General features: G+C 46.9%; 1 protein-coding gene across 1 annotated transcript in view; it reads right to left on the bottom strand.

The window, feature by feature from the left end:
- Positions 1-24,035, bottom strand: part of ENDOD1 (endonuclease domain containing 1) — a 38,802-nt gene extending 14,767 nt beyond the window's left edge. The window contains exon 1 of the mRNA XM_062196897.1: positions 23,730-24,035. Coding sequence (XP_062052881.1) covers positions 23,730-24,029 — 300 coding nt within the window. The 5' untranslated portion in view covers positions 24,030-24,035. The remainder of the gene's footprint in view (positions 1-23,729) is intronic.
- Positions 24,036-26,002: the final 1,967 nt, after the last annotated feature.

Below are 26,002 nucleotides of genomic sequence, written 5' to 3'. Positions count from 1 at the left end.
ACCAAGATACGCTTATTTTAAGTTTCCTTTAAAATATTTCTATGGTATTTTTGTAGTTTATTTGGTTTATTTAGTTTACTTTGAAGTCTACTGGTTGACTTCAAAGTAGTGGGTATACTTAAATGTTTTGTAATGATTGCTGGTGAGCTCACTTTCTTAAGAGCCCATGGAGTTTTGTCAGGAAAAAACCAGAACAATGGGATTGTTTTTGTGGTTGCCTCTGCCAGAGCCCCACAGAGTTCAGTGCTTCTGGACCAGCTTCTGAGTTATTTTCTCAGTTTCAGGGTTTCCACATGGAAAAAGCAGTACAAATTAGGGCCACACACAAAAAGGTGCTGGTTTCAGGCTAACTTCTGGAGGGTGAGTATTCCTACTCATTATGTAGTGTGGGCAGCTGCTTCCTCTAACAACTTGCAGGTAGAGTTTCCCTCACTGGCTCACCAGGGCTGCAGCAGCGGCAGCTCCCAGCTCTACTCAGTGAGTCTAGTTGTAGTTCCATGTCACAAACATGGTATGTGGCTTTCACTCCTACCCATAGCCTAAGTCCAGAAGGTTCTAGTGGCTTCCCACGTATACTTTGGATATTGATTGCTTATGTATTTCTGGCACCTGAAAATTTCACTTTCTTACTTTTTTCTCAAATATTAATTTAATTTTTTAAAAATTATTTTTTCCAATGTTTCTATGTGTTTATAGTGCAAAGAGAGGAATTTCACATGCATGCAGGCACTTGATCAGATGTTTCTTCATTGTCTCAGGCTTAAAAAGCTGCTCTTGAGGTATGCCTTGTGCCCTTTTATTACTCAATATGGATTTATTATTTATAGGCTAAAACAATTCCCTATGAATAAGGTACTGGCTGGCGCTGCGGCTCACTAGGCTAATCCTCTGCCTGTGGCACCAGCACCTCGGGTTCTTGTCCAGGTTGGGGCGCCAGATTCTGTCCCGGTTGCTCCTCTTCCAGTCCAGCTCTCTGCTGTGGCCAGGGAGTGCAGTGGAGGATGGCCCAAGTGTTTGGGCCCTGCACCCGCATGGGAGACCAGGAGGAAGCACCTGGCTCGTGGCTTTGGATTGGCGCAGCGCGCCGGCCATAACACACTGGCTGTAGCGGCCACTTAGGGGGTGAACCAATGGAAAAAAGGAAGACCTTTCTCTCTGTCTCTCTCTCACTGTCTAACTCTGCTTGTTTAAAAAAAAAATAAGTAAAAATAAAAAAAAGAACAAGGTACTAGCACTCTCATACCTTTCCTAGATCATACTGACCAGGTTGTAAGCAATGTGATTCTGTTTTCTCATTAATTCCTTTGTATTATCTGTTACTCAGACCCCTTCTGAATCTGTTCATGAGGTATTTCTGCCTTCCTGAAACTTATTTCTGTTGATTATTATTTTGTAACTTAGAAGCACCCTAGACAACGGACATTACGAGATCACCTTACCATATCATATATAAAAAATGTTAAATCTTAGAATTTTGTAATACCCTACCGATCTCAGTGATCTCCACTGAGAAAAATGCACATTATGGTAACTTGCTCCTGGTTTAAGACCAATTCTTTTTAACCTATGACAAAGCTTTCTTCTGGCTCCTAGATATCCAATGACTTAATAGCCTGTGTTGAAGAATCATCTAAAAAATCTAAATAAAATCAATATGCTAGCTACCATGCTCACTTAACTCTAGAAAACAACCAAGAATGCTTTGGTAGGCTCTCATTTTCTGAAGAGATGTCAAAGTATGCATGCACACACATGTGCACACACTCACATACACGCATGAATGCTTGTGTGTGTAACTAAAATACCTAACACATGGGAAATGCATTAAAAATAGGACTACTATCTGATTAAGAGTCTTAGATTCTTTGAACATTGTCACTTAAAGGGCAGATGTGTTTTTCCATGCTATCTGCAAACATAGTTTAATGATCTGGTTATTGCAATTACAGTAAATTACTGACAATACTGCTCCCTAAAGACAGAAGTATATCTATGATGTAAGAAGTAATTCAGATGATCATTTCTAGAGTACACCTGCCCTTTTGCACTCACCACCAATCTTACTCTTTGGCCTTCACATGGGATCTTTGGATGTAGGTGAACATACAAAGCTCTTTCTGTCTAATTCACCTCTGGGCTGCCCTAGTCTCCCAGGGCTGCTGATGTAATTTGATATAGTTTCAATGCTTAATGGAAACTTTTCCACATCTCAAGATGTTAAGTAGGTTTTAGAAGAATGAGTTGTCCCCACTCTACCAGCCTCTTGTCCCAAAGTCTTACAATAAATTCATTTTCAAATTTAGTACCAAGAAAAAAAATTGTTTCTCTCAATGAGTTGGTTTGTTTCCTTATAACATAAAGTCAAAGTTATTTAAACCCACAAGGTTTCATATTTTTGCTTCAGAGTTACATGAAGGGAGATAAGTTTCAAAGTAATATACATGTATAAAAAAAGGGTAAAAACTCGAAAAGCATTGCTGGAGGGGAAATATTTGCCTACTTAATATTAATTGTTAAGCCTGCATTTTGTGTGGTTAGCATTGTAGGAGGAGGCATTGGAACTGAGAATGACCACAACAACAACCCACATTTATTGAGTACTACATGTCAGATACCATTCTATTAGCTGTATACATTGTCAGTAAGTGGCTGAGTTAACAATTCTCTCATTTAAACTCACAAGTATATGCTATTATTATCACTTTTTAACAAGTGGGGAAACTGAGGCATGAGATTAAACGACCTGCCCAACATCACACAGTTAGTATGTGGTGTGAACTCACAATGTCCAGCTAGTGTTCTGAATCACTGTCTCCATGCCTCCAAACAGAACTTGACATCAAGAAAGTCATTACCTATTTATAGGAACAGAGCACAAGGGCATACCAAGTTAAACAGAAAATCGAGAGAAAAACAATAGTGTAAGGCAGTTTAATCAACTGCTAAATAAATAGACAGAGAGCCACAGAATTGCAGGGGAAGGAAGGGCGTATGGAATGCAATCAGGGCAGAAGACTTGCTGAAGGGAATAAAACCAGAAGAGGGACTTGAAAAATGTGTGAGACTTTGGTAGATTCAGTGTCACAGAAAGGTCATTAAGGGCTTAAAAAGATTTCTACGTGCAAGGCCGAGGGTCAGAAGCAAGCAGCCTGTGAAACAGGACTCTCAGTGAAAGCACAAGGTTTGATTGGACCGAGTAGCAGGGGATCAGACTAAAATCTAAAAAAAAATTGTTGCATCCCATTTACCTGCCACACGAGCTCACAAGTTAGGCACTATGACCATATTCATTTCACACACATGAACACTGAAACTCAGATAAGTGGCAGGTACCAAGTCATCCAACACAAGTATGAAGGAGGCAAGGCTTAAGCGAGGCTCCTGTGGTTCCAAATCTAGTAACTACATACAAGTAGCAGCCCCGCCTCTAAAAGAGGAAGCGAATACTGACAGCCACGGTGTGGACATTGAAAGAGGCCAGAGGAAAGCTGAGGAGTCAAACGGGAAACAGATGGAGATGTAAGTGTCATCAGTTGTCAAGTGTCACATCCAAAGTCAAGGAAGAAAAAAGCATCAGCTAGAGGACAATCAACAGTATGTGCCACCTGTCGCAGAGACAGAAGGGAAGGTAGGGGAGAGGTCAAGGCCTTTCACACCTGGAGATAGTCATGACAGAGGGCCCACTCACAGCCAAAGGGGCACTGGGAGGTTGGGGCTACAAGGAGTCTCTGCACTTAGGTCCAGTTCCTGAAAGCCCAAGAACCATCAGAAAGCATCAGGCTACAGGAGAAGACAGCCACCAAGCAGGGCCCAGTCCCTGAGGACTCTGCAGCAAAACCCACGCAAACCTGGCACGGACTTGCCAGGGGGAGTTTGTCGTGGAGAAGGGAGGAGCTGCTGTTGAGAGCGATCCTCAGGGAGCACCAACTCAGGGCTCGGGCTTGTCAGCACCAACACTGCACATCAGCCTCCTCCACTCCCCCTGGTCCTCCTTTCACCCACTCTGCTCTCAACTCCCCTGGGCCTAGAGTCTCTCCACATTCACGGGCACTTTCTTGGCGACAGCTCAGAGATGTGGCGGGCACAAGGAGTTCCTTGCACTCATTTCCCACAGCCAAAACTGGATGAAAGGCTTTCAAAAACTTCATAGAAAGAGCAAACTATGAAAAACCTACTCAAGGATTCTAACGTATTTTCACACCAGATTAAACTTATCTTAAAAACTTTATTTTTTAGCTTTCATTGGAGAGGCAGAGACACAGACAGCGTTCCCATCAGCTTGGTCACTCCCTAATACCTGCACAGCCAGGGCTGGACCAAGCTGAGGCTGGAAGCCGGGAATTCAATCCAGATCTTCCACGTGGGTGCAGGAACCCAATGACTTGTGTTGTCACTGCTGCCACGACGGTCTCCCTTGGTGGGAAGCAGGAGTCAGACGCCTGACCTAACTCAGGTACTGGGAATCTAACCCAGGTCCTCCAATGCGGAACATGGGCAACTCAACCGCTAGGCCAAATATCCAAAAACTTTGTGAAGTATCCTTGCACAAGTGCCTCGATGCAATAGATGTCCCCACAGGCCAGAAGCTGAAGAGGTCAGGTGTCCCAGGAGAGGCCTCCAAGATCCATTGGGGGACTGAGCCATAGCAGGCAATGAGTGGGAATAGCCCTGAGAGTAGGCAGAGGTGACAGAATGTTCCAGAACGCACAGGAGCACAAGGAGCCCTATAGAGAGGATGGTGGAGAGGATGGGCGCAGAAGAGAAGCTTGTAATGTGTTCCCAAGGTTGGTTTTTAAAGAGCATGTGCACATGCACGTACATAGAAAGGATTTGAAAGGCAAGAGGGAAGAGTCGTCAGAGAGTGGGGAGCTGAGCATGCCCAAGGGTGGGCTGCCGGGCATCCACCTCTTGCATTTTTTAAAGACTGGAATCTCTTCAAGAGTCAAGGTCATCTCTTGCATTTTTTATCTGCCCAAGTCATAAGGAAGACACTCAGCCTACTGAGGTTCCAGTGCCTACAAATCTGTAAAAGAGGAAAGAAAATGAAGACCCTGCAGAAGTTAGCCAGGATTAACGGGCAGGGCCAGCTCTCCAGTGTCTAGAGTTTGGATTTTTTTTTTTTTACTTCTTAGACTCTCAGCAACCACCTGTAGTCCAGGGACAAGAAGAGAGAAAGAAAGAAACAGGCCTAGGTGCAATAGGGGGTATGAAGTGTGGGACCCTTGTCACTGCAAACAGGTTGAAGTACCCAACCTCAGACTGCTGGTGGGCAGGGGCCAAGACTTGCAGGTGACTGCGAATGGCACTGCTGATGTGAGAGACTGAGGGGGGACAGGGGCAAGTGAAGAGCCGGGCACACTCAGGGGCCACGGGGAAGGCAGAGAAAGCTGGGGAGAAGGAGCAATGTGTCAGCAGCTCCCAGGAGGAGGGCAAGGTGTAGCCCTGCCAATGGAGGGCAGCTGCTGCTGTGTGTGTGTGGACAGCACCCAGCAGCTTGAGGCGCAAGTGCATGAATTTGGCAAGCTGACCACCAAAGACACAGTAGTCTGCCACTGTACTGAGAATAGGTGCTTATCTATCTGTGTGTCCCTCCGAATTAAAGGGTCTGGGCCAGTGCCCAATTACCTCTGTGCAGCAGGAAGTGACTGGTGTTTGTTAAAACAATGATCTCATTTGACCTCCACAACAACCTTCTGATGCACACAGGCTTCCTCCAGTTAGCAGATGAGGCTCTGGAGAGCCTTGGCTGTCCTCCTGCCCTGCACCACCGTCTGCCCCGTGGAAGAGGTGGTCACAACAAAAGGTGGTCAAAGCGGTTATTAAACCTCATGATGACTCACCATGGAGAGGGTGCGGTTTCCTTCCCATGGAGAATTTTAAGCTGAGACTAGATAAGCACACACAGTGGGGGAAGTGGAGGGGTGATTCAGACGAGAAGCCTGTGGCCAGGAGACAACCTAGTGAGCTCCAACTGAACTCTAACAACAGTGAAATAAAAAGAGGAGCTGCACAGTGGGTGTTCCAATTTTGTTTCTGCTGTGTGAATCATGACACGCACTCAGGCACACGGGCTCACCAGTTCACTGGGATATAAGAGATGCCTTCACCCCACTGCCCATCACCAGGTGGATCAGAGGCCCTCCTTACAAGCAATCGTGAGTGCAGCTGACAATTGGAACATCAGATAAGCTTATCAGAGCTGGATGGGGCAGAAAGGTTCCCTGCACTGTCACACACAGAAGGATCTAGGTCTGGGGCCTGGGTAAGTCTTATGAGAGCTTGTTTACCATGGAAAATACCCAGCAAGGCAAAGAACAGCCTTTCAGCAAAGAAGGGGAGGCTGGTGGGACCTCAGCAGCAGATTAAGGACATTTGAGGAGCAGCAAACCATAAGGCTCTCAAGAAAGAAATAAACAAAATTCCCAACCCACCCATTTAAGAAAGAAAAAAAAAAAAATCCTCCCTTCTGGGCATCTGAAATACTCTTGATCCTCTTGGGAATAGAGGCAGCCTTAGAAGAATTAGAAGGATGCTAATGCTCCTTTCTTTCTCCTTTTTTAGGATACAGTGTTTTTCATTTCCTGGCCAGCCCCTTGGCACTAAGGATGGGCGGCTTCCAGATCCTCTCCACCTTCTTCCCAGTGACTCACCCTTCCTCCCTGCTCCCTCGCCACTCACACACCTTCCTGCCGCGAGGAAGGAGGCGGCATCTCCAGCCCTGGCCTGTGCAGGGCACCACTTGGCAGGGACTGTGGGATGCAAAGGCCACTGGCTGAACACTTGAAACTGGGGGAGCAGGACGCCCTGAAAGGCCACCCACTTCCTTCCAGACTTTGCTTTTTTCTTGAAAACTTGAGCAACTAAAAACAAAAGGAGGAATGAAAAAAATGCATCAACTGTAACCTGGCAAGAGAGCCTAGAGCCAGGAGGGGAGGCTGAGGGGGTGGTCTCCCGGGCAAGCAAACTTCCCCAGGGCACTCAGCAGCTCCTCCTCACACCCCTCTGGGAGCCTACGAAGATGGAGCAGACTCCTTTAAGGCCTCTGCAGGCAGCGGCACCTTCTCAGGTTACATCATCCTGGTCTTCTTGGGTTCCCTTCCTCATTACTCACAGAAGCCTGTTTTCCACTCTGGACTCCGCTTTCTCCTCCAGAGCAATTATTCTTAGCCGTCACTGTGTGCAGAAAAATCAGTTAAATGGAGAAGTCTCTGTTTCTAATTTTTTCCACCTTCTGAGTTCCAACTTGAGCCTAGCTGCACATCAGAATCACCTGGAAGCTTTAAAAAAAAATCCTCAGGTCTCACCCAAGCCTACTGAACCAGAATAATAAATAATAAAAAGAGTTACCCTCTATCCCAATCGGGATGTTTTTAAATTCCCTTGTGATGGTAATATGATTTAAATCAGAAGCCACTAGATTGTATCTTTATCAGATTCTCATTTATTAGTCATTGGAAGAATGAAGACAACCACTATGGGAAATGACAAAGTCCCTTTAAATCAATAGTTTTCAAAATTATTTTTGTACTAAAGGGCCTTACCGCTTGTTAACAAAGCAGGCTCCTGTGCTTCATAACAGAAGGCAGGTGTAGGTGGCGCCTGGATACGCACTTCTGCCACCAGCCCAGGGGATGCTGACTGCAGGGGCCCCCTAGACCTCAGAGTGAAAAACAAGTGTGCAAACCATCTTTGGGAGTGCCCGGGTTGGGCTTACCTTATGGACATGATAGTCACATTTGTGAGAGGCATTGTCCACACATGCCAGGAGCTGTGATGACAATGTGAAGGTACAGAATCAAATATTATGGGCCCCCTGGATATTCCACCTAGTGGACCTGCCAGTATTCTGATCAATATAACATGAGTAAACATGGATTCCCTGCCTTATTCATATATGGAATGAGATGTCTAGTTCTACTCTTTTGAGACCTATCATTACCCAACACCTTCGATAGCACCCTATTACTTCCTGGCTTAATGACAAACTGGCATCTTCATGTTCCATGCCCCGTTCCTAACCACAACTCCTGTAATCTCTCCTCTCTCAAATCTTTCCTTATATTCAACCAAAACTGATCAATCGGCATCCCCCACATAGCACTTTCATGGTTGAAATGTGAATGTTCCCACGTGCTCTGCTTCCCTCTGTACAGCTGCTCCTGACACTATTGGTTAGGGATGACTTCACCATTCCTCTCTGCTACCTGAATCTTACCTGAGTGCCCAGGCCTGGCTCCAATCTCACACTCCTGTGTTAAGCAGTCTCCTTTACCTTCCAGACCCACTGGCCAGTCTTCTTTACCAATGCTCTGTGTCCCAGGAGACAGACTTCCGAGGACCACAGCATCTGAGCTTTCTTGTCCTCTGGTTGCTGCCAGAAGCCACCAATGAGAAGGTGGGAAGTGAAAGGGATTGGATTATGTTCCTCTTGTCCCCTGCCTGTCTGATTGTCATGGCTGCGGTTCTGCTGAATTCCTCTATACACAGCTCTCACCAGGCTCCACCCATCCAACTGGGATTGTCGCAGCTTCCTGTTAATGCTAGCCTAGGTGCCTGGCCATAGTTGTTTGAACTGAGTTCCATCTGTGTCCAGCCAGGATGCTGGTTGATACAACTTCAGTGAAATCTTTCCTAAGTTCCCAGCTAACCCAGTCCAGAGAGCTCACACCCAAACCAAAGCATTTCTGATGCTGTCTCTGAAAACACACACGATCCCCTCCTACCTACTTCCATGGCAGTCACAACCAAGGGCCACCCAGTGTGGCCAGCAATCAGCCAGATGGCTCTCTTGAATTTCTAATCTAAGAAACTCAGGGACTGACAACAGTCAGTATGTAGGCTCCCAGAGTTGGCAGCCAGGTTGACCAAAGGGAAGGCAGAACAGTTAAGAGAAGAAGGAGGGTGGGAACAAGACTCTGAAGATCCTGTGGGTCCATTTGATTTCTAGAAGTTTCCAAGCTTTGGTTTTTCTTTGACCCCTTGATGTGTCTCTTCCTGTTCCCATGAATCTACTCATGATATTTCACAGCATCCCTGCCTTTCACTTCAATAAGCATGGGAGCATGGGTATGGCTATGGATTTTTACATCAATGAGCCTGAAATCTCAGAAATCCTATTCTTTTTTTTTTTTTTTTTTTTTTTTTTGGACAGTGAGAGAGACAGAGAGAAAGGTCTTCCCCTTTCTGTTGGTTCACCTTCCAATGGCCGCTGTGGCCGGCGCACCATGCCTATCCGAAGCCAGGAGCCAGGTGCTTCTCCTGGTCTCCCATGCGGGTGCAGGACCCAAGTACTTGGGCCATCCTCCACTGCACTCCCGTGCCACAGCAGAGAGCTGGACTGGAAGAGGAACAACCGGGACATAATCTGGCGCCCCGACCGGGACTAGAACCCGGGGTGCCAGTGCCACAGGCGGAGGATTAGTTTAGTGAGCTGCGGTGCCAGTCAGAAATCCTATTCTTATGAGAACCCAGTAACCCTCTGAGGGAAAAGGAACAGAGACCTTGTAGGTCATGGAAACTTCCAGACTCCAGGATTAAAACTGGGGAAGAGGTATGTTGTCTTGGTCCCAGAAATCTGAGAGCAGATCAGAGGGGCATCTCAGAGGACAGAGAGAAGGAATTTCTTCCAAAATCCTGGGAAGAGTATCAATGGGCAGCAATAACATAGATGCTAGTTCAGAGCAGCTAAATTGAGACCAAAAGCTGAAACCAGTCATAGGGAAGGTAGTAACAGAACAGGAGCGTGTGAAACACAGGGAATTTCAGCAAGAATATTGGGTCAGACCTAGGATAATGGCAACACTCATCCTTGCTGTCTCCAAGGCAGGCATGGTCAGGGAAGCAAAGGCTACTTATCTACTGACCATGCCTAACACATGTATATTGAGTACTTAGGCACACACTATCTCATTAAATCTTCCAAACTCCTCTGTAGGACAGGGGCAACTTATTAGCCCCTTCTCCAGATGGAGAACTGAGCTCCATGAGATCCAGTAACATTTCCAAGGCCACATGGCTGGCAAATGGCAGAGTTGATGGGACTCATCCCAATTTGGTCATACTACAAAGCCCATTTTCTTAATCACTCTGTATGTTCATCCTTTGCCCGCTAGAGGCTAAGCGCCTAGTGAAAGAGACTTCAGAAAACCACTTGTTCATGACCCTCCTTCCTGATCAAGCAGTAAGACATCTGAGCGCAAGGGCTATGCCTTGCTCCAGGACTTGTCTTGGACTCATATTTCTTGACTTAGTCAATCCTGAGGTCCCAATAAATGTTTTTCTTTTAAGATTTATTTACTGGAAAAGCAGAGAGAAGGGAGAAACACACAGAGAGATCCTCTACCCATTGGTTTACTCTCTAAATAGCCGCAACAGCCAGGCCTGGGACAGGCTGAAATCAGGAGTCCCATCCAGGTCCCCCACATAGGTGGCAGGGGTGCAATTACTTGGCTTTCCCAGACACGTTGGCAAGGAGCTGGATTGGAAGCAGAGCAGCCGGGACTCCAACTGGCCATCAGATATGGACTGTCAGGGTCACAAAGGGCAGTTTAACCACTGGGCCGCAACTCCAGGCCTTCAATAAATGGTTTTGGTACTGATAATGATACAACACTGATTTAAGTTTCAAATCAGCAGTTGAATGGCTGGTAATTCTTTGCAATGCTGAGGCTAGACCTGCTAACTAGGAATGAATAAATGAACAAACATGGTCAAGCAAATAGTGTGAGCTTCTACCTGTCACTAAAGCTACCTGTAATTTCATTCCTGCTTCTTAAGCCCTAATTCACAAATGTGTAATAAACTCTTGTTTCTGATTCGCTGTGTCCACGTTTATTGCATAAATAAATGAATAAGCTGAGAGACAACACCCAGGCCCATGTGCTTGTCCATGCACACACCAGTCTTCCTAGTTCCTTAGCTTCCTCTTTAGTGTTTTCAAGATTCATTTTCATTTTATCTGAAAGGCAGTGACTCAGGCAGACAGAAGAAGAGAGATCTTCCATCCACCAGTTCACTCCCCAAATGCCTGCAATAGCCAGGTCTGGGCCAGCTGAAGCCAGGAGCTGGGAACTCAATCTGGGTCTTCCATGTGGGTGGCATGGACCCAAATATTTGAACCATCACTTGCTGCCTCCAAGGGTGTGCATTAGCATTGAGCAAGATCACAAGTAAATTGGCCTAGACTTGAACCAGGCACTCCAATATGGGATGTAGGCATCCCAAGCGGCATCTTAACTGCTGCTCCAATCAACCACCCTGCATCTTCTTTCTTTAACAGCTGGCCTGAGGCACTGGGCTGTGGAGTGATAGAGGAGCACAGTGGTACCCAATAAAGCACCAGCACTAACTAGCCTGGTCAATGAGCTACGTGCACATGGAACGGCATGAAAAATACCACTGCCAACTCAATTATGAGTCACCCTCATCTGAAAATGGGAAAAACCTAAAGCCTGTCTCCACACAAGAATATAACGATAACAGATATCCTTTCTCCAAAACCAACAGGCAACATTTGCCCTTCATTTAAACATCACTAGAGAAGACTTGACAGACCTTAAGCTGTTTTCCATAATGTAATAACTTTCACTGTCAGGAAATGGTTTATTTGCATCAATCTAAATCTATCTCGGGCTATTTAAGCTGACTACCTCTTTTCTTATGTACAAAACAGACAACATCTGCTTCTCAGTGTTTTGTAATAAATATCACTTAAGGTTGGTAAGTCTGCCCCAGGCAAATAATTTCCATTTCTTTGGCTCTTTCGCCTGGATTTTGGGAATGCAGCTGTCTTCAATATCCTAAACATGGCCTATATGGCAACAGGGTTACTAACAGAACACCAGGATAGAAAGGTGGACACTGGTCAGCTCTGCCACTTACTGGCCTTGTGACTTTGGGCAGAACAGCCTTTGTCTCCTCTAGGAAAGGATAATACCCTTCTGTGTAGGAACATGGGATGGGGAAAGAAGGTCTGATTATTTCAAGCAACTTGTGAGTCCTTAGTATATAGTCTTGGAAAAAAATTGATGAAGAAGACTGCATTTGAAGTCCCCAGGTCAGGTCTGTTACTTCTAAATTAAAATGCCTAAATAAATATACCATGTTGGTGTGCAAATTTGTCCATCAAAAAAGTCTCTACCCTCTCCCACTCCAGGGATGTGATGGTTGTGTAAGGGGCTTTTTAGATGTGGCCTCATAGTGGCCAAAAGATGCTGAACCTTGTTGACTAGAAAAATGGTATGAGATGGTACATCTGTCTCTAGGTACAATGGGAATTTCTGGAAAGTTTTACACACACACAGACACACACACACACACAATTAAGAGTGTTAATCTGTGAGGACTGGTATCTTTTCTTCATATATCTCTAAAATGCTTAAAATTTTTTTCCATAAGCATATAAAAAGTATATATTATAAATAACAACCATCATCACCACTGCAATGAAAAGACTGTTTGTAAATTGTCTGTAGTTCTAGGTCTAGGGCTACATTTCCATAAGTGGAACAGAATTGCACAGCCTTAAAATTTCATTTCCACTATTCAATCCTTATTTGCTAAGTGCTTGACACTCAACATTTGTTAGTCACATACTAAGCATTGGATCCAATTAGAACAGGGATTGGCTACCACATGTTTCACAAATAAGATTTTCCTGGAACACAGTCTTTCACCCTCTTTCATTTAGGTTTTATGTATGAAAACAGCATAGTTGAACAGTTGTAAAAGAGACTTTATGGCCTACAAAGCCTTAACTATATTTTAAAAGAATTGAGGAGTCAATGGTGAGCAACAATAGCCCTGGCACTGCCTACATTGAACTTACAGCCTTGTTGGGTGGCACTCAATGAGTCATACACATGAATATGTAACTGCAACACACTAGCAAAGAAACATGTGTGGTGTTTCTAGAGAATTATGGGCAATTGTTCTGGCTGATAAAAAAGAAAAAAAGCTAGCAGGTACAAAGGCCCTGTGATGGCAGACAACACAGACATTTTAGAGATAGAAGGGGGAGAATGAGGAAGCAAAAGAGAAGGAGAAGAAAGAAGAAGAAAAGAAGGAGGAGGAGGAGGAGGAGGAGGAGGAGGAAGAGGAAGAGGAAGAGGAAGAGGAAGAAGAAGAAGAAGAAGAAGAAGAAGAAGAAGAAGAAGAAGAAGAAGAAGAAATGTCCACAGCTAAAGACCTAGCAAAGTGTGTGACACCAGATAACACTGGAAAGGGATGGGAGACAGAGCAGGCAGGACTCTGGAAATAATGATAAAGAGCTGTGCCTTTATCTGAAGAAAAATGAGGAAGACTGAGGGTTTCCAGAGAGGTCACTGAAGACACAGCGAGATATATTTCAAACGGTTTCTCTAGGTTAGAGGGGAGGACTGGAAGAGAACCAGCTGGAATAGGTTAATCAGTCAGGAAGCCGTTGTTAGAGACTTAGATAAGAGGCGATGGGGGCTGGGACCTCAGAGTAGACAGTAAAGATTATAGCACTGAAGTCCATCCAGTGGAGATGCTGAAAGTAAGGCTGTCAACCATCTCAAAGAGCCCACATTTATGAAGTGATAAGTATCACAGCCCCAGATACAACAGAGATAATCAAGAGGAAGAAAAACTCTACAGTTCCTGAGCTTAGCTTTCCTTTCCCAATACTTCTATGTGTTTTCAAACTACAGTGGATGTTCATTTTTAGAAAACATGAACAGCGAGCATTTATTTTTGTGATCCCTATTCAATCATTCATGTGCTGGTCCATTCAATATACAAATCTGATTTGGACCAATTCCTTTCCTTAGGTATAAATACTAAGATTATGGCCTGCAGATTTCCTGAAACCAACACTGCCATCTCACAAATACATTGGCCAAGCTGTGTTGAAATCAGGATATAAGGACAAAGGAATGAACTTTCACAAATGAAGAACTTCAGCTTACTAGACAGTGATGATGGAAAAAGAAACTTCTGCATCTTCAAGGTGGCAAAGTGTTCTGGGTTGGAGCAAAGTCCTTCTTCTGACCCCAAAGTAGAGTCCCCTGCATTACCAGGTTATGCTTTTCAGAATGTGCTATGTCCAGCTGGTTTTACTTTGCTGGGGAGCTGAGATGACAGGATAGGTGGGGGTCTAGAATTGATTTGGGTTGAAAGATGGAGGAATGGGTCCTCAGCCCCTGCTCAGGTGATTGAGCTCTGAGAGAATGAGCTTTGCTTGCATCCTCTTGCCTCTCAGTACAATTGTCATTTTGTCAGGAGCTGTGTTATTCTTACGCATGCATCGAACCCAACAGCCTCTCTGACAGCAGCAGCTCTATTTTCTCATACATGCAAAACCCCATTCCACACCCTCTTAACTATAGCAAACATAGTACTTGCTGGTTAACAGAATTAATAGTTTTTAGATAATACATTTCCCCAGCCCAAATCTAGTACCTTTTGGAAAATGTCTGCTTGTATAATACTCATAGGAAGTGCTCAAGACGGATTAGAATAAGATTGCACAAGGCAGCAGCCACACCCTTAACTCAATGCAATATTTATTGAGTCTGTAAACTCTCTATTACTGCATGCACACAGGTATCCCTGGAGGCACACCAGCATGTGACTACGGGGTTGGAACATGGCTTGCTTTGTGAAATCTTAGTAAATAAACCTGTGCGTTCTCAAAAAAGGAACATCATACATTCCACATTAACAGGTTTGTTAAGAGGCAGCTCCAGCTGTGCTCTGGTATCATGCTGTTTAAATTCAACCCCTGACTCTAACTCTTCTTAACTGTATGAACATGGAATAATAATTTAAGCCCCCTGTGCCTCAGTTTACTTCTCTAAGAAAGATAATAGTAGCATCTATTTTCTATGATTGTTGTGAGGATTAAGTATTCTCACCTGTGAAAAACATCCCAGAAAAGTGTGTTATACAACAAGCATGCATTGGGTTCTAGACCTGTATCTGAAGCTCCCGTGAATACCTGAAGGCACCTTGTACTTAACACATCCAAAATCTACTTCTTTTTCCCCATGGCTCCACTGAATTATAATCGCATGTATTTAATGAGAACAATGTGATTATTTTGGAAGTAGGCCAACATCCATGAAACTATCACACTAGTGGACGTACCCCAGACCTCTCAAAGTTTCTTTGTGTCCCTTGTTTGTGCTTATGTTTCAGTGGGTGTGTGAGAAGAAGAGTTAGCATTACCCTCTTAACAAATTTTGAAGTACACAATACAGCATTGTCAACTGTAGGCATTACATTGTATGGCAGCTCTCTAGAACTCACTCATCCAGCATAACTGAAACATAACACCCATGAAAGAGCAGCTTACCATTCCCCCTGCCAATAGCCCCTGCGCACGGCTACTGTATTCTTGTTCCTGTGACCAAAAGAGAGCTTGTATCTCCCACTCTACTCATGGTAACTTCATTCTCCTGGTTTTTCAGGCCCAAATTCCTGGAGTTACCTGTGAATCCTTCCTTTCTCTCACTTCAAAGACTCTTTCTTCAAAATTCTTCCAGAAATACACTGTCATTACGCTGCCACACCAACTTGGTATAAGCCACCATTGTCTCTTGCCAGATAACTGAAATGTCATAACTGGTCTCACTGCTTCTTTCCTTAGTATTATAAGCCTGTTCACAATGCAGCAGCAAAAATGATCCTATTTAAATGCAATTCAGATCATGTCAAAACCCTCAGTTCAAACCCTGCACGGTGGCTCCAAACAGCACAAAACAAATTTCTTACAAGTAGTCCAGAAGGACCCCAAAGATCTTCATCCTCTTGCCACCTATCTGACCTCATCTCTTGCAACTCTTCCCTTTCACCTTTCTCTAGTCACACTGGTTTCTTAGTTCCTCCTCAAACACAAGAACCACTCATGACCTCCCAGGGTCTGCATTCGCAGGAAGCTGGAGTCAGGAGCCAGAGCCGAGTAGAGATCCAAAGTACCCTGATGTGAAACATGGGAATCTTAACTGGCATCTTAGTCACTCAACTAAGCACCCATCCCTAGAAACTATTTTAAACTTCACCTTTTCCTTAATATCTCATATTCTCCTTCCTTAATTTTTCTCTTTAATGCTTAATTTTATTTAATATGCTGCCATTATTTATTTTATCATCTGTATTATCTGTCAGATATGACAGTAGATATATTTTTTTTTTTGACAGGCAGAGTGGACAGTGAGAAAGAGAGACAGGGAGAAAGGTCTTCCTTTACCGTTGGTTCACCCTCCAATGGCCGCTGCGGCTGGTGCGCTGCAGCCAGCGCACCGCACTGATCCAAAGCCAGGAGCCAGGTGCTTCTCCTGGTCTCCCATGCGGATGCAGGGACCCAAGCACTTGGGCCATCCTCCACTGCACTCCTTGGCCTCAGCAGAGAGCTGGACTGGAAGAGGGGCAACCAGGACAGATCCAGCGTCCCGACCAGGACTAGAACCCAGTGTGCCGGCACCGCAGGCAGAGGATGAGACTATTGAGCCATGGTGCCAGCGACAGTAGATATTTTTGTCTGTTTGGTTCACTACTCTATTTCCAGAAAAGTGTCTGATACATAGCGGATACTCAATCAGTGGATACTCAATCTTTCCTAAAGTTAAGGTGTAAGTCAACTGGAACATTTAACGTAACATGTACCTTTAAAGAACATTCTGTCCGCATTTATTTTGTAAAACAAAACACACCAGTATCTTCAGTTTTGACTGAAAATATATAAAATGTTCCCAGCATGACATCTTTTGATTGAGCCACACTTCTGTCAGGCACTGCGTCAATAATAACATGACTAGAATATGACATGGAGCTTCTATTCTTGGTTCTGCTGATGAATCAGTGTCTTTTTTATTTCTCCTTCCTTTCAATGACTACATAGATACAGCAGCAGGCAACGAATCAGTGTGAGGATGGATGTCGAGTTCTAAAGAACACTAAAAGGGTAAGTAACCACTCAGGAGAAATGAAATGCTTCGTGAAGAAAAGGGAAAAACATTCTTGGACTAACACTAATTTGGGGGCAAGACAAGACCACTGCAAGTAAGAAATACCAGCAGTGCGAGGATTTATTTTCTCCTATTTTCACTGTTAGAGCTGACAATTTAAAAGGAAGAAAAATTTGAGACCCAAAGAATAAAATCTTCATACCCTCAAGGAAAGCTCCTGCTCACCACGCTGAGTTTATAACTTAGCCGACAGCAGCAATCTGATGCTGGGATTTTCAGAATAGTGTATCAGTGGAAAAGCCACAAAGCATCTCAAGAACTGAGGAAATCAGTAACGTGAAAACAAAATAACAAATCTAGTAAGTTTGGATTCTGGAGAGAAAACACTGACACTTGAATTGGAAAACAGCAGGACAGAACAGAGAGCTGAGAGCTTTGGATTGGGCAGATGTCAGCTCCAGTCTGGGCTCTACCACCTAAGAGCGGTGTGAGCTTGGATAAGTTAACTAACCACTGTTTCCTGAACTATACACATGGATTCTAGCACCTGGAGTTGTTACATAGGTGAATGAGTTAGACTGTGAAGATCTTTGCAGATAGTAGGAGATCAATACATGATAATTCCTTTCCTGATTGTCCAAATCTGTCTGAACTGAAAGAATAGTATAGAGGGCTGACACCATGAGGCTGTTTCAGGACAAAATGTCCCTGAAACATTCTGCAAACATAGGTCAAGTTCCTTACCTTGCTCCTGTGAAACAAATGGAAATGCAGAGTTCAAAGATGAAGAGAAAGCCAGTGAAAGAGAATAAAGAGACGAAGGGTAGCATGTATGGCCTCTGTTTTTGCAATCTGCCTCACAGTCAGGAATAAATTGTGAGTGACTGACTCTGGAACCATCCGTTTGAGTCAGGTGCTTCCCAGCCTTACCCAGGCTCAGCACAATAGATTGGAATGCCATTGCTCACTGTTTGTGACAACACACCTCTTCATCGCTCAGGGCAAAAAGGGTGGATGTATCTCTGGTACCTGTTTGTTTAAAAAAAATAATTAATTCCATCCATCTATTCATTCACTTAATGTTCCATTCATTCCATCTCTCTCCATGCATTTTCTCAGCACCAACGTGAAAGTAGAACATATATCAAGCATCTGAGAAGATACACAGATATCCCAGGAGAGATTTCTAGAATTGAGGAGTCACTCATCTAATCTACCATTTCATTTGTCTATGCATATTTGTGAGTGCCTCACAGCTATTAGAGGAAGACCTTACTTAGCAAAGTGCACGTGGTAATATTTACTAAGAACTTACTCTTTTCCAAGTACTACACTGCATGCTTACATGTCTTCCCTAGTTTGTGGCAGCCACTCTACTTACACCTATAATGAATAGACCAGAAGGTCATGTATCTTATGAATGGCAGAGCAGAGATCCAAATCAAGACTCTGCACAAGGAATAAGAAGCAGAATTGCCTTGTTTGCTACACTCCCTACACAGAGATTTAGCTGTCTGATATCTCCTATATATTTACTTTCCGACAAAGAAAAGAAAGCTAAGGATAGGGAAAAGTAAACAGTGTTTCTGTTTCAGAGTGCATAAACAAGAGGCCATTGATGGAAACTAAGCTACAAGGACTTAAGATTCCAACTTGTGACAACTGTGAACCGAACTTACTAAGATTTGAAATATGGGGCCTTCTAGGAAAATGCTTTTGCATTTAACTGGAATATCCCCTTCACTCCAGACCCGCTGATACCTGAGCAACAGTTATACAGCCAGTTGTGTGCTCCCAGTTCTCCCATGACGGCTGGGAAACAGAAAAGTGATAGAAATTGGGATTTTTTTCATATAACAGATAAGAATTAAAGTCATAAGACTGTTAATGCAGAGGATCTACCAGCAGGTCAAAGAATATGCATAGTGTACAGAAAGAGCAGTGGACAAGGAACAATTATTAGTCATGAGTTCAAGTTCAAGCTGTGTGACCTTGGACACCTCAATTAACCTTTCTGAGTTAGTTTTCTCATGTCTACAATAAAGAGGATAACATCTACCTCACAGTATCTCCATAAGATTAAATAAATGTACACCATCATTACATGTGCACAGCATCTTTGTAAGATTAAGCAAATGTACACAGTTAATCATGTTCATAATGAGATAGGGTCTTACCTGCTGCCATCTGGCCTGAGTTGGCAATGTTCTTTGGAAAGGCATTGGCCCTGGTCTAAAAATTCATCCATTGAATGGAAGGGGTAGAGAGACTAGATTGAGGCTCCCTCCACGACACCAGAGTGCAGTGCTCAGGTTTCTGTAGTCTCAGACCACCTCTACCACACCAGATGGGGAGGTGTTCCCACCTCTTTCTTGCCTACCCTCCATTGTCAATGTAAAGGTGGCCACTTTCCATAGCAGCCTTCAATTGCTCATTCTGTATCTCAGGAGATCCCTTGTAGATTCCTCCAGTGTGGGCAGATCTGGCATGCTGTGTCCAATACTGAAGGGGCTGTTAGGTGGAGGAGAGAGGGAGAGCTCCAAATCATCTGATACAGTTCCAGATGCCAGGGCCAGGACTGCTGGGGTGGCCTTTGGAAAGTTCCAGTTCCACACATGGAATATGGTTTAACAGCAACTGCTGGCCAGCTATGGGTAAGCTCCTCACCAAGAAAACCCAAGCAGAACTTTTCACCCCTGATTCTCAATGGGCTCTCCTAACGTCAAGTTATTTTATCCAATGCTTACCAAGTGCTTCCTGTGTGCCAGGCACTAGGAGTATAAGAGTAAGTGGGAAGCCACTCAAGGGCTCAAGTTGGGGAGACAGATAGATCTGTAGATAATTACAAAACAATATGGTAAGTACAAAGAAAAATTATAGGAGCATGGAAGGGGTGGACCTAACTCAGGAGGAAAATTCTCTGGAAGAAGGGAAACCTTGGTAGAGTCTGATGGCACCCAGGAGAGTCTCACAGTCTGGGGAGGAAGGAAGGACCAGATGGGGGAAGTGTAGAAAGAACAAGGTACAGGGCCGGCACTGTGGTGTAGCGGATAAAGCATCCCATATGCACACTAGCTCAAGGGCCGGCTGCTCCATTTCTGATCCAGGTCCCTGCTAATGCACCTGGGAAAGCAGTGGAAGATGGTCCAAGTTCTTGGGCCCCTGCACCCATGTGGGAGTCCTGGAAGAAGCTCCTGGTTCCAGAATTGCCCATTCAAGAAAGAAAGAAAGAAAGAAAAAAGAAAGGGAGAAGGAGAGAGAGAGAGAGAGAAACAGGTACCTCAACATGAGCAAAGAAACGTAAACTACAGTCCATGAGCGAAACTCCAGGCAGCTGGAGAATAAAACATGAAGGGGCAGGGTGGACATTTGGCCAGGCAGTTGAGACTCCCCTTAGGATGCCCACATTCTACACTGGAGTAGCCGGGTATAAGATTCAGCTTCACTCCTGACTCAGGCTTCCTGCTAATGCAGACCCTGGGAGGCAGCAGGTGACGGCCCAAGTAGCTGGGTCCCTGTCACCCACGTGGGAGACCTGGATTAATTTCCTGGTCCCCAGTTTCACCCCCAGCTTTGGGCCAATATGGGCATTTGGGGAATGACTCTGCAGATAGGATCTCTGTCTGTTTGTCTTTCTCCGTGTGTGTGTCCCTCTACCTCTCAATTTTTTTTTTTTAAGTGACGCAGTGGGGGCAAGGTGAGAAACAAGGCTGGAGGTGGAGACAGGCACCAGGTCCTGAAAAACCTTATAAACTGCATTCTGCCATTTGAACTTGGTCCTGTAAGCAATGGCCAGTTGACACCTTAAAGGTTCTAAGCACTAGAGTGACTAAGTTTCTGTGATCTTAGAATTAGATGCTTTTTTCAAAAGAGAACTGCAGGATGGCTTCAACCCTGCCAGGCTGGGCTTGGGAATCCCAGTGTCGGTGCAGCCTGCCTGACTCATTGTTGGCAAGCTTTGGTCACCTGCCCTTCCTCCTCTGTCTGCCCCGCCTCTTGGTAATGCTGACCTTATAAAAAGGTGATGTGGGCGCAAAGCGACTCAACATTCCAAACTGTTTGGAAGCAGCCAGAAGTAAGCACTGAGCCCCGAGCAGCCTTCTGCAGTGGGGCTCCCGGCTGTGAGGCAGGCTTCTGGGAGCAGACTGGAGGAGGGTCAGGGTTGCTGCAGTGCTCCTCCCTCCTTATCATCCCTGGCTCCCTGCGACTGGGGGCGGGGCGGGAGCCCATCTAGCTCCCAGGGAAAGCATCCTGCAGGGTCAGCATCAGCGGCCACTCTGGCTTCTCCAGCAAGGTGGAGGGGAGACTCTGGCCTCTTGTACTTGCCAAAACTGCTCTACTTCTCTGCCCAGGAACCATCTGGAACAACTTCCCTCCCTGTCCTGATCCATTTTTCCTTATTATTCTGCCCAGGGCCTCCACTGCTTGGTGATTTGGTTCTCCACTTCTCTCTGCCAAGTAGTGTTTCTTGATGATCCCTTCAAAAACTGAATAAACGGCTCTGCCTCCCTGAGCCTCCCCTATTCGCCCCTCCCTTCCATTACTGCCCTGTGTCCGGAATAATTAATAGGCTACTCACCTCTCCCAACCACACCCCACGAACTCATCCCTGAATCAGTCATGCATTTCTCACAGGTGATGTTCCCTCTGCTTGAAATTCCCTCCTCCTGTCTCCTTTCTGAACTCGGCCTTATCCTTCCAGGCACAGCAAAAATATCATCCTGACCAGAAGATTTCCCCCATCACTTCCAATACAAAGGAAATCTAATAAGACTTTGTGTACCTTTATTAAAGTACGGTTTTTTGCTTATGTCACAACAGCTTGCACTTTTGCGTTGGCTGCCTCTCTGAGAATTTCATAACATTAACACTTTTAATTCTAACAACCATCCCACGCTGTTGATGTCTCTGGACTAACCTGCCCTAGTGTACAGAGTTAGTGGAGGATCTGGGATCTGAACCCACACAGCACAACTCTAACCAGGTGCTATGGCACCTCTCTACGTGCAAGTTAGGAAGCTCTGGGGATGAGCAGCTACGCTCAGTTTTCTAAATATTTGGCATACAGCAGGTAATTACTAAATGTGCTCTGAATCTAACTGAAATCTGCGGTCTTGTGACTTCTTCACATTTCTATCCTGTCTCCTTGAGCAGTCCTGTGAGGTTCTCAAGGAGAAAGGATCAGGCCACCCACTTTCTTCACAGGCCCACAATCACAGGGCATAGCACGAGGAGCTGGGTTGCACTGCAAGGGGAAGAATAATTTTAGATTAAAATGTGTCTGGGGGCCTGCACTGTGGCATAGTAGGCTAAGCCTCCAACTGTGGTGCTGGCATCCCATGTGAGTGCCAGTTTGGGTCCTGACTGTTCCTCTTCCAATCCAGCTTCTTGCTATGGCCTGGGAAAGCAGTGGAAGATGGCCCAAGTCCTTGGGCCCCTGCACCCACGTGGGAGACCTGGAAGAAGCTCCTGGCTCCTGGCTTTCAATACACCCAGCTCCGGCCCTTGTGGCCATCTGGGGAGTGAACCAGCAGATGGAAGACCTCTCTCTGTCTCTCTGTCTCTCTCTCTGTCTCTCTCTCTCTCTCTGTGACTCTGCCTCTCAAATAAATAAATAAGTCTTTAAAAAAACTATCTGAAGTATGCATAAGTTACAGTACGCTTTGCATGCCAGATCTCACTGCCTCTGATGTCGACAGGCAGGGCACGTGAAGGGTGCGGAGAGGGCAAGGCAATCAGGTGCGGATTGTTGAAGACCTGGCCAAGATCTCAGAGCTCGAAATATCTGAATGGGCTCATAGCCGGCAGCTCTGGAGGAAGCACCTTGAAGGCCAGTGTGGTGTGGTCTTGGGCAGCTGTGGCCATGAGGAATGAGGGCGGGGAGAGACTGGCCAGAGGCTGAAGGGGGCCTGGCCAGGGGTGTTGCAGAGGAGAGGCCAGCTGGGCAGAGGTGAGCCAGAAGGTGTTAAGAGCAGGCCAGCAGGTTCAGCAGGGCCGCCTCTGAGTGTTTGGTCACCAGCACCAGACGGGACAGAACACCAGGAGAGGTGACAGGCTTGGCAAGTGATCTGATAGTACAGATATCGATATGAAACATCAGGAAAAACTGGTTTGGTCTTCCCATCAGTGGAAGGTACTCAATGTTTCCCCACCACTTTTCCCACTACATTCCCCCCAAACCTGTGCCTTTATTTTGCTGTTCTAGCTCAACACAGCTTCACATCTAATTTACCGGCTGTAGAGGGAAGGATTGCCCTGCTAGGCTGGGCTCCGCAGAAGGGGAGCGTTCCCCAGGAGAAAGGACAGCGACTTTCTAGCCAAAAGACCTGCCCCACCTACCAGCCGGGTGGGCTTCTGCGAGGCTCTTCGCCCCACCCACCAGCACTCCCTCTTCTGCACAGTGGGGATAAGAACGCCCACCCGCCTACCTCCCCTCCCCCGACGAATGCGGCAAGTGACGCCTGCCCAGGCCTGTGGGTGCCCAGCCTGGGCTTCCTGCGGATCAGAACGCTCTCCTGGGTCTATCTCAAGCTCCTCACTACTCAGGAAACGAGTGAGACACTGCAGATGTCCGCGCCCAAATGGAGGGAGAACGCCTCCCACGGGGCTCCTCCCGCCCCAGTCGCTTCACCAAAAGCTCGCAGGTCGCCAAGCTCTTCCTGCAGCTTCGGCAGGGGGCGAGGCAGGCTGGAACGCCCGGGGCGCGGCGGGGTGCCTCCCCAGGCCCCCTAGGGCGTGGGAGCTGCCTTTCCCGGAGCGCCGGTTGGAGGCGCGGCCAGGCTCGGGGGCCACCTCGCTTACCTGCGGCTCCACCAGCCAGCGCGGCTCGGCGCTGCCCTGCGCGGGGCGCGCGGCGCGGAACGCCGAGTACACGGGGATGCGGTCGCGGGTGCTGTACAGGGTGGCGAAGCGCTCGGCGCCCTCCGCGCGCTGACAGATCTTCACGTGGGACTCGGCCGACAGCCCCGCGGGCGGGGTCGCGGCGTAGAAGAACTTGTCGCATTCGCCAAAGCCACCTTCGTCCTCGCCCACGAGCCGGCCGTCCAGCAGCCGGGCCAGGGCGAGGAGGCTGCCCAGAGCCAGCCAGCGCGCGGGGCCCATGGCGGCCTCTGCGAGCGCGGCGGGACGGCCGCGGCGCGGGCTCTGCGGGCTGGGCGGGGAGCGCGCGCTGCCGCCCGGCTCGGCCTGAGGGGAAGTCGGAACCCAGGCGCGGCGCTCGGCCAGCCGGGCGGGGCGGCCCTGGCGGCGGGGGCGGTCCGCGCACGGAGGCCGCGCCCCTGCCGCCCTGCCTCCCTCGCGGAAGATGGCAGCAGAGGCCAGGGATCCGCGCTCCGCGGTGCGGCCGCTTCTCCTGGAAGCGCGGGGCACCTGCCGCCGCGCCCCTGCGCGCTGCAGCATCTAGCGCGTCCCCGGCAGGAGCGGCGGCTCGGAGCCTGAGCGGGCGAGTCCGAGCGGCTGGGAGGGGACGGTCCTCGGGGCTGGGCGCCAAGAAACCCCCTGGTCTAGCGCGCCGCAGGGGCCCTCGGGGATGCGGAGGGGCCGCGAGAGGGGTCGCGGAGCTGTGGGGACTTCGAAGCTAAAGAGCAGCGGTCCCTCCTGAAAGCTGATGAAGCTCAGTCTCTCCTCCTCACTGAACTGCTCGGCCGCCGTCTCCGTATACAACCCTGATGTTTGGTTTGCTTGCTTGTTTTGTTTGAAGCTACTCAGAAGCCCTGACATCCCAGTTAGGATCCCGTTAGCGGAAGTTCCATACCTAGGCCGACCGTCCCAGCCCTGCCGGGGTTGGCTTGGTGCAAGGATGAGGAGCCAAACTGACACCCAGAAAGGGAGACCACCACCAAGGACTGAGAGGCTGGGGGATTCCGTCCTCACTGCTCTCCGTGAATGCTCACGTGCCACCCTGGGCTCCGTGCTGGCTTACGGCAGGGACCAACAAGAACAGGTCCTCCGGGTCAGGAAGACAGCACCCTACTCGACGGCTTGTCGTGAACCCAAGAAGCACGCGATTACAGGACTAATTACAAACTGCCCACGCTGCTGTGAGAATTCAGCCCCTGTGGGGCTTGGAATACAGTATGGGAAGGTTTGCCTCAAGCAGTAGCATTTGCGCTGAGACCTGGAGGATGTGTTACATAACAGAGAGAAACTGAACTGTGCTATGGGATTCCCCTGGCAGAAAGGAAGGTGATGTGTTGGAGGAATTCAGGAAGACTTCTGGTGGGGATCCGCAGCAGGTAACTGGGGGAAGATTATGGGAAATGGGGCTAAAGAAGGAGGCAGGGCTCCTATCCTCCAGGGAATCATAGGCCAGAGGCCTTCAAATATTGCTTGACAAGACCCACAGTGAGAAAACCAGTTTTGTGGAATAATACCCAGGTGTACAATTGGCCTCGCCATCTCTCATTTCTGTTCTATTCTACTTTATTCCATCTTTTTAAAAAACTGCTGATGGAGACCCATAAACTCATGTCTATGTCCCACCAGTGGCTCTTGACTTGTACTTTAGAAAGAATATTACAAGAATATAGTAGGTAATGTTGAGGGTTTGGACCTTACAGCAGTGGTGACACAATCATATTTGCTTTCTGGGCAGAATCTGGTGCATTGGACCAGTCCAGAATGCAAGAAGGAAAGACACGAGAAAGCAATAACCCCTACTGAGAGATGGGGACTTGGACAGCATGGCAGCAGAGAGAGAGACAGGGCACCCACTCAGGGCCAGAGGCCCTTGCTGGCTTCTCACATAATCCTGTTTCCCAGTGTTCCGCTTGGGACACCGAGGTCCAGAGCATGTTGATGCTTGCCTGCCATGGCACAGCAGGCAAGTTCTGAGCCAGACCTGAAGCAGATCGCTCTAATTCCAGGCCTGGCCTTTCCTCCAAGTCAGAGCAAAGCTGTGAGGTGAGCCTATAGAGTAGGAGGCTAATTTTCAGGAGAACTGACTTTGGGACTTAAACAATGCCTGAAAAGGTTGACAAGGTTTGAGCTCTAAAATGAAGACTAATTTTGTATCTTAAAGGGAAACCACACACAGAGTTAGTGTTATGTCCCAGAAGAGGCTAGATTAAGCCGGC

This window comes from Lepus europaeus, chromosome 7 (assembly GCF_033115175.1).
Source record: "Lepus europaeus isolate LE1 chromosome 7, mLepTim1.pri, whole genome shotgun sequence".
Lineage (NCBI taxonomy): Eukaryota > Metazoa > Chordata > Mammalia > Lagomorpha > Leporidae > Lepus > Lepus europaeus.
Note: the sequence above shows the minus strand (reverse complement) of the source record. Positions and strands in the feature narration are given on the sequence as shown.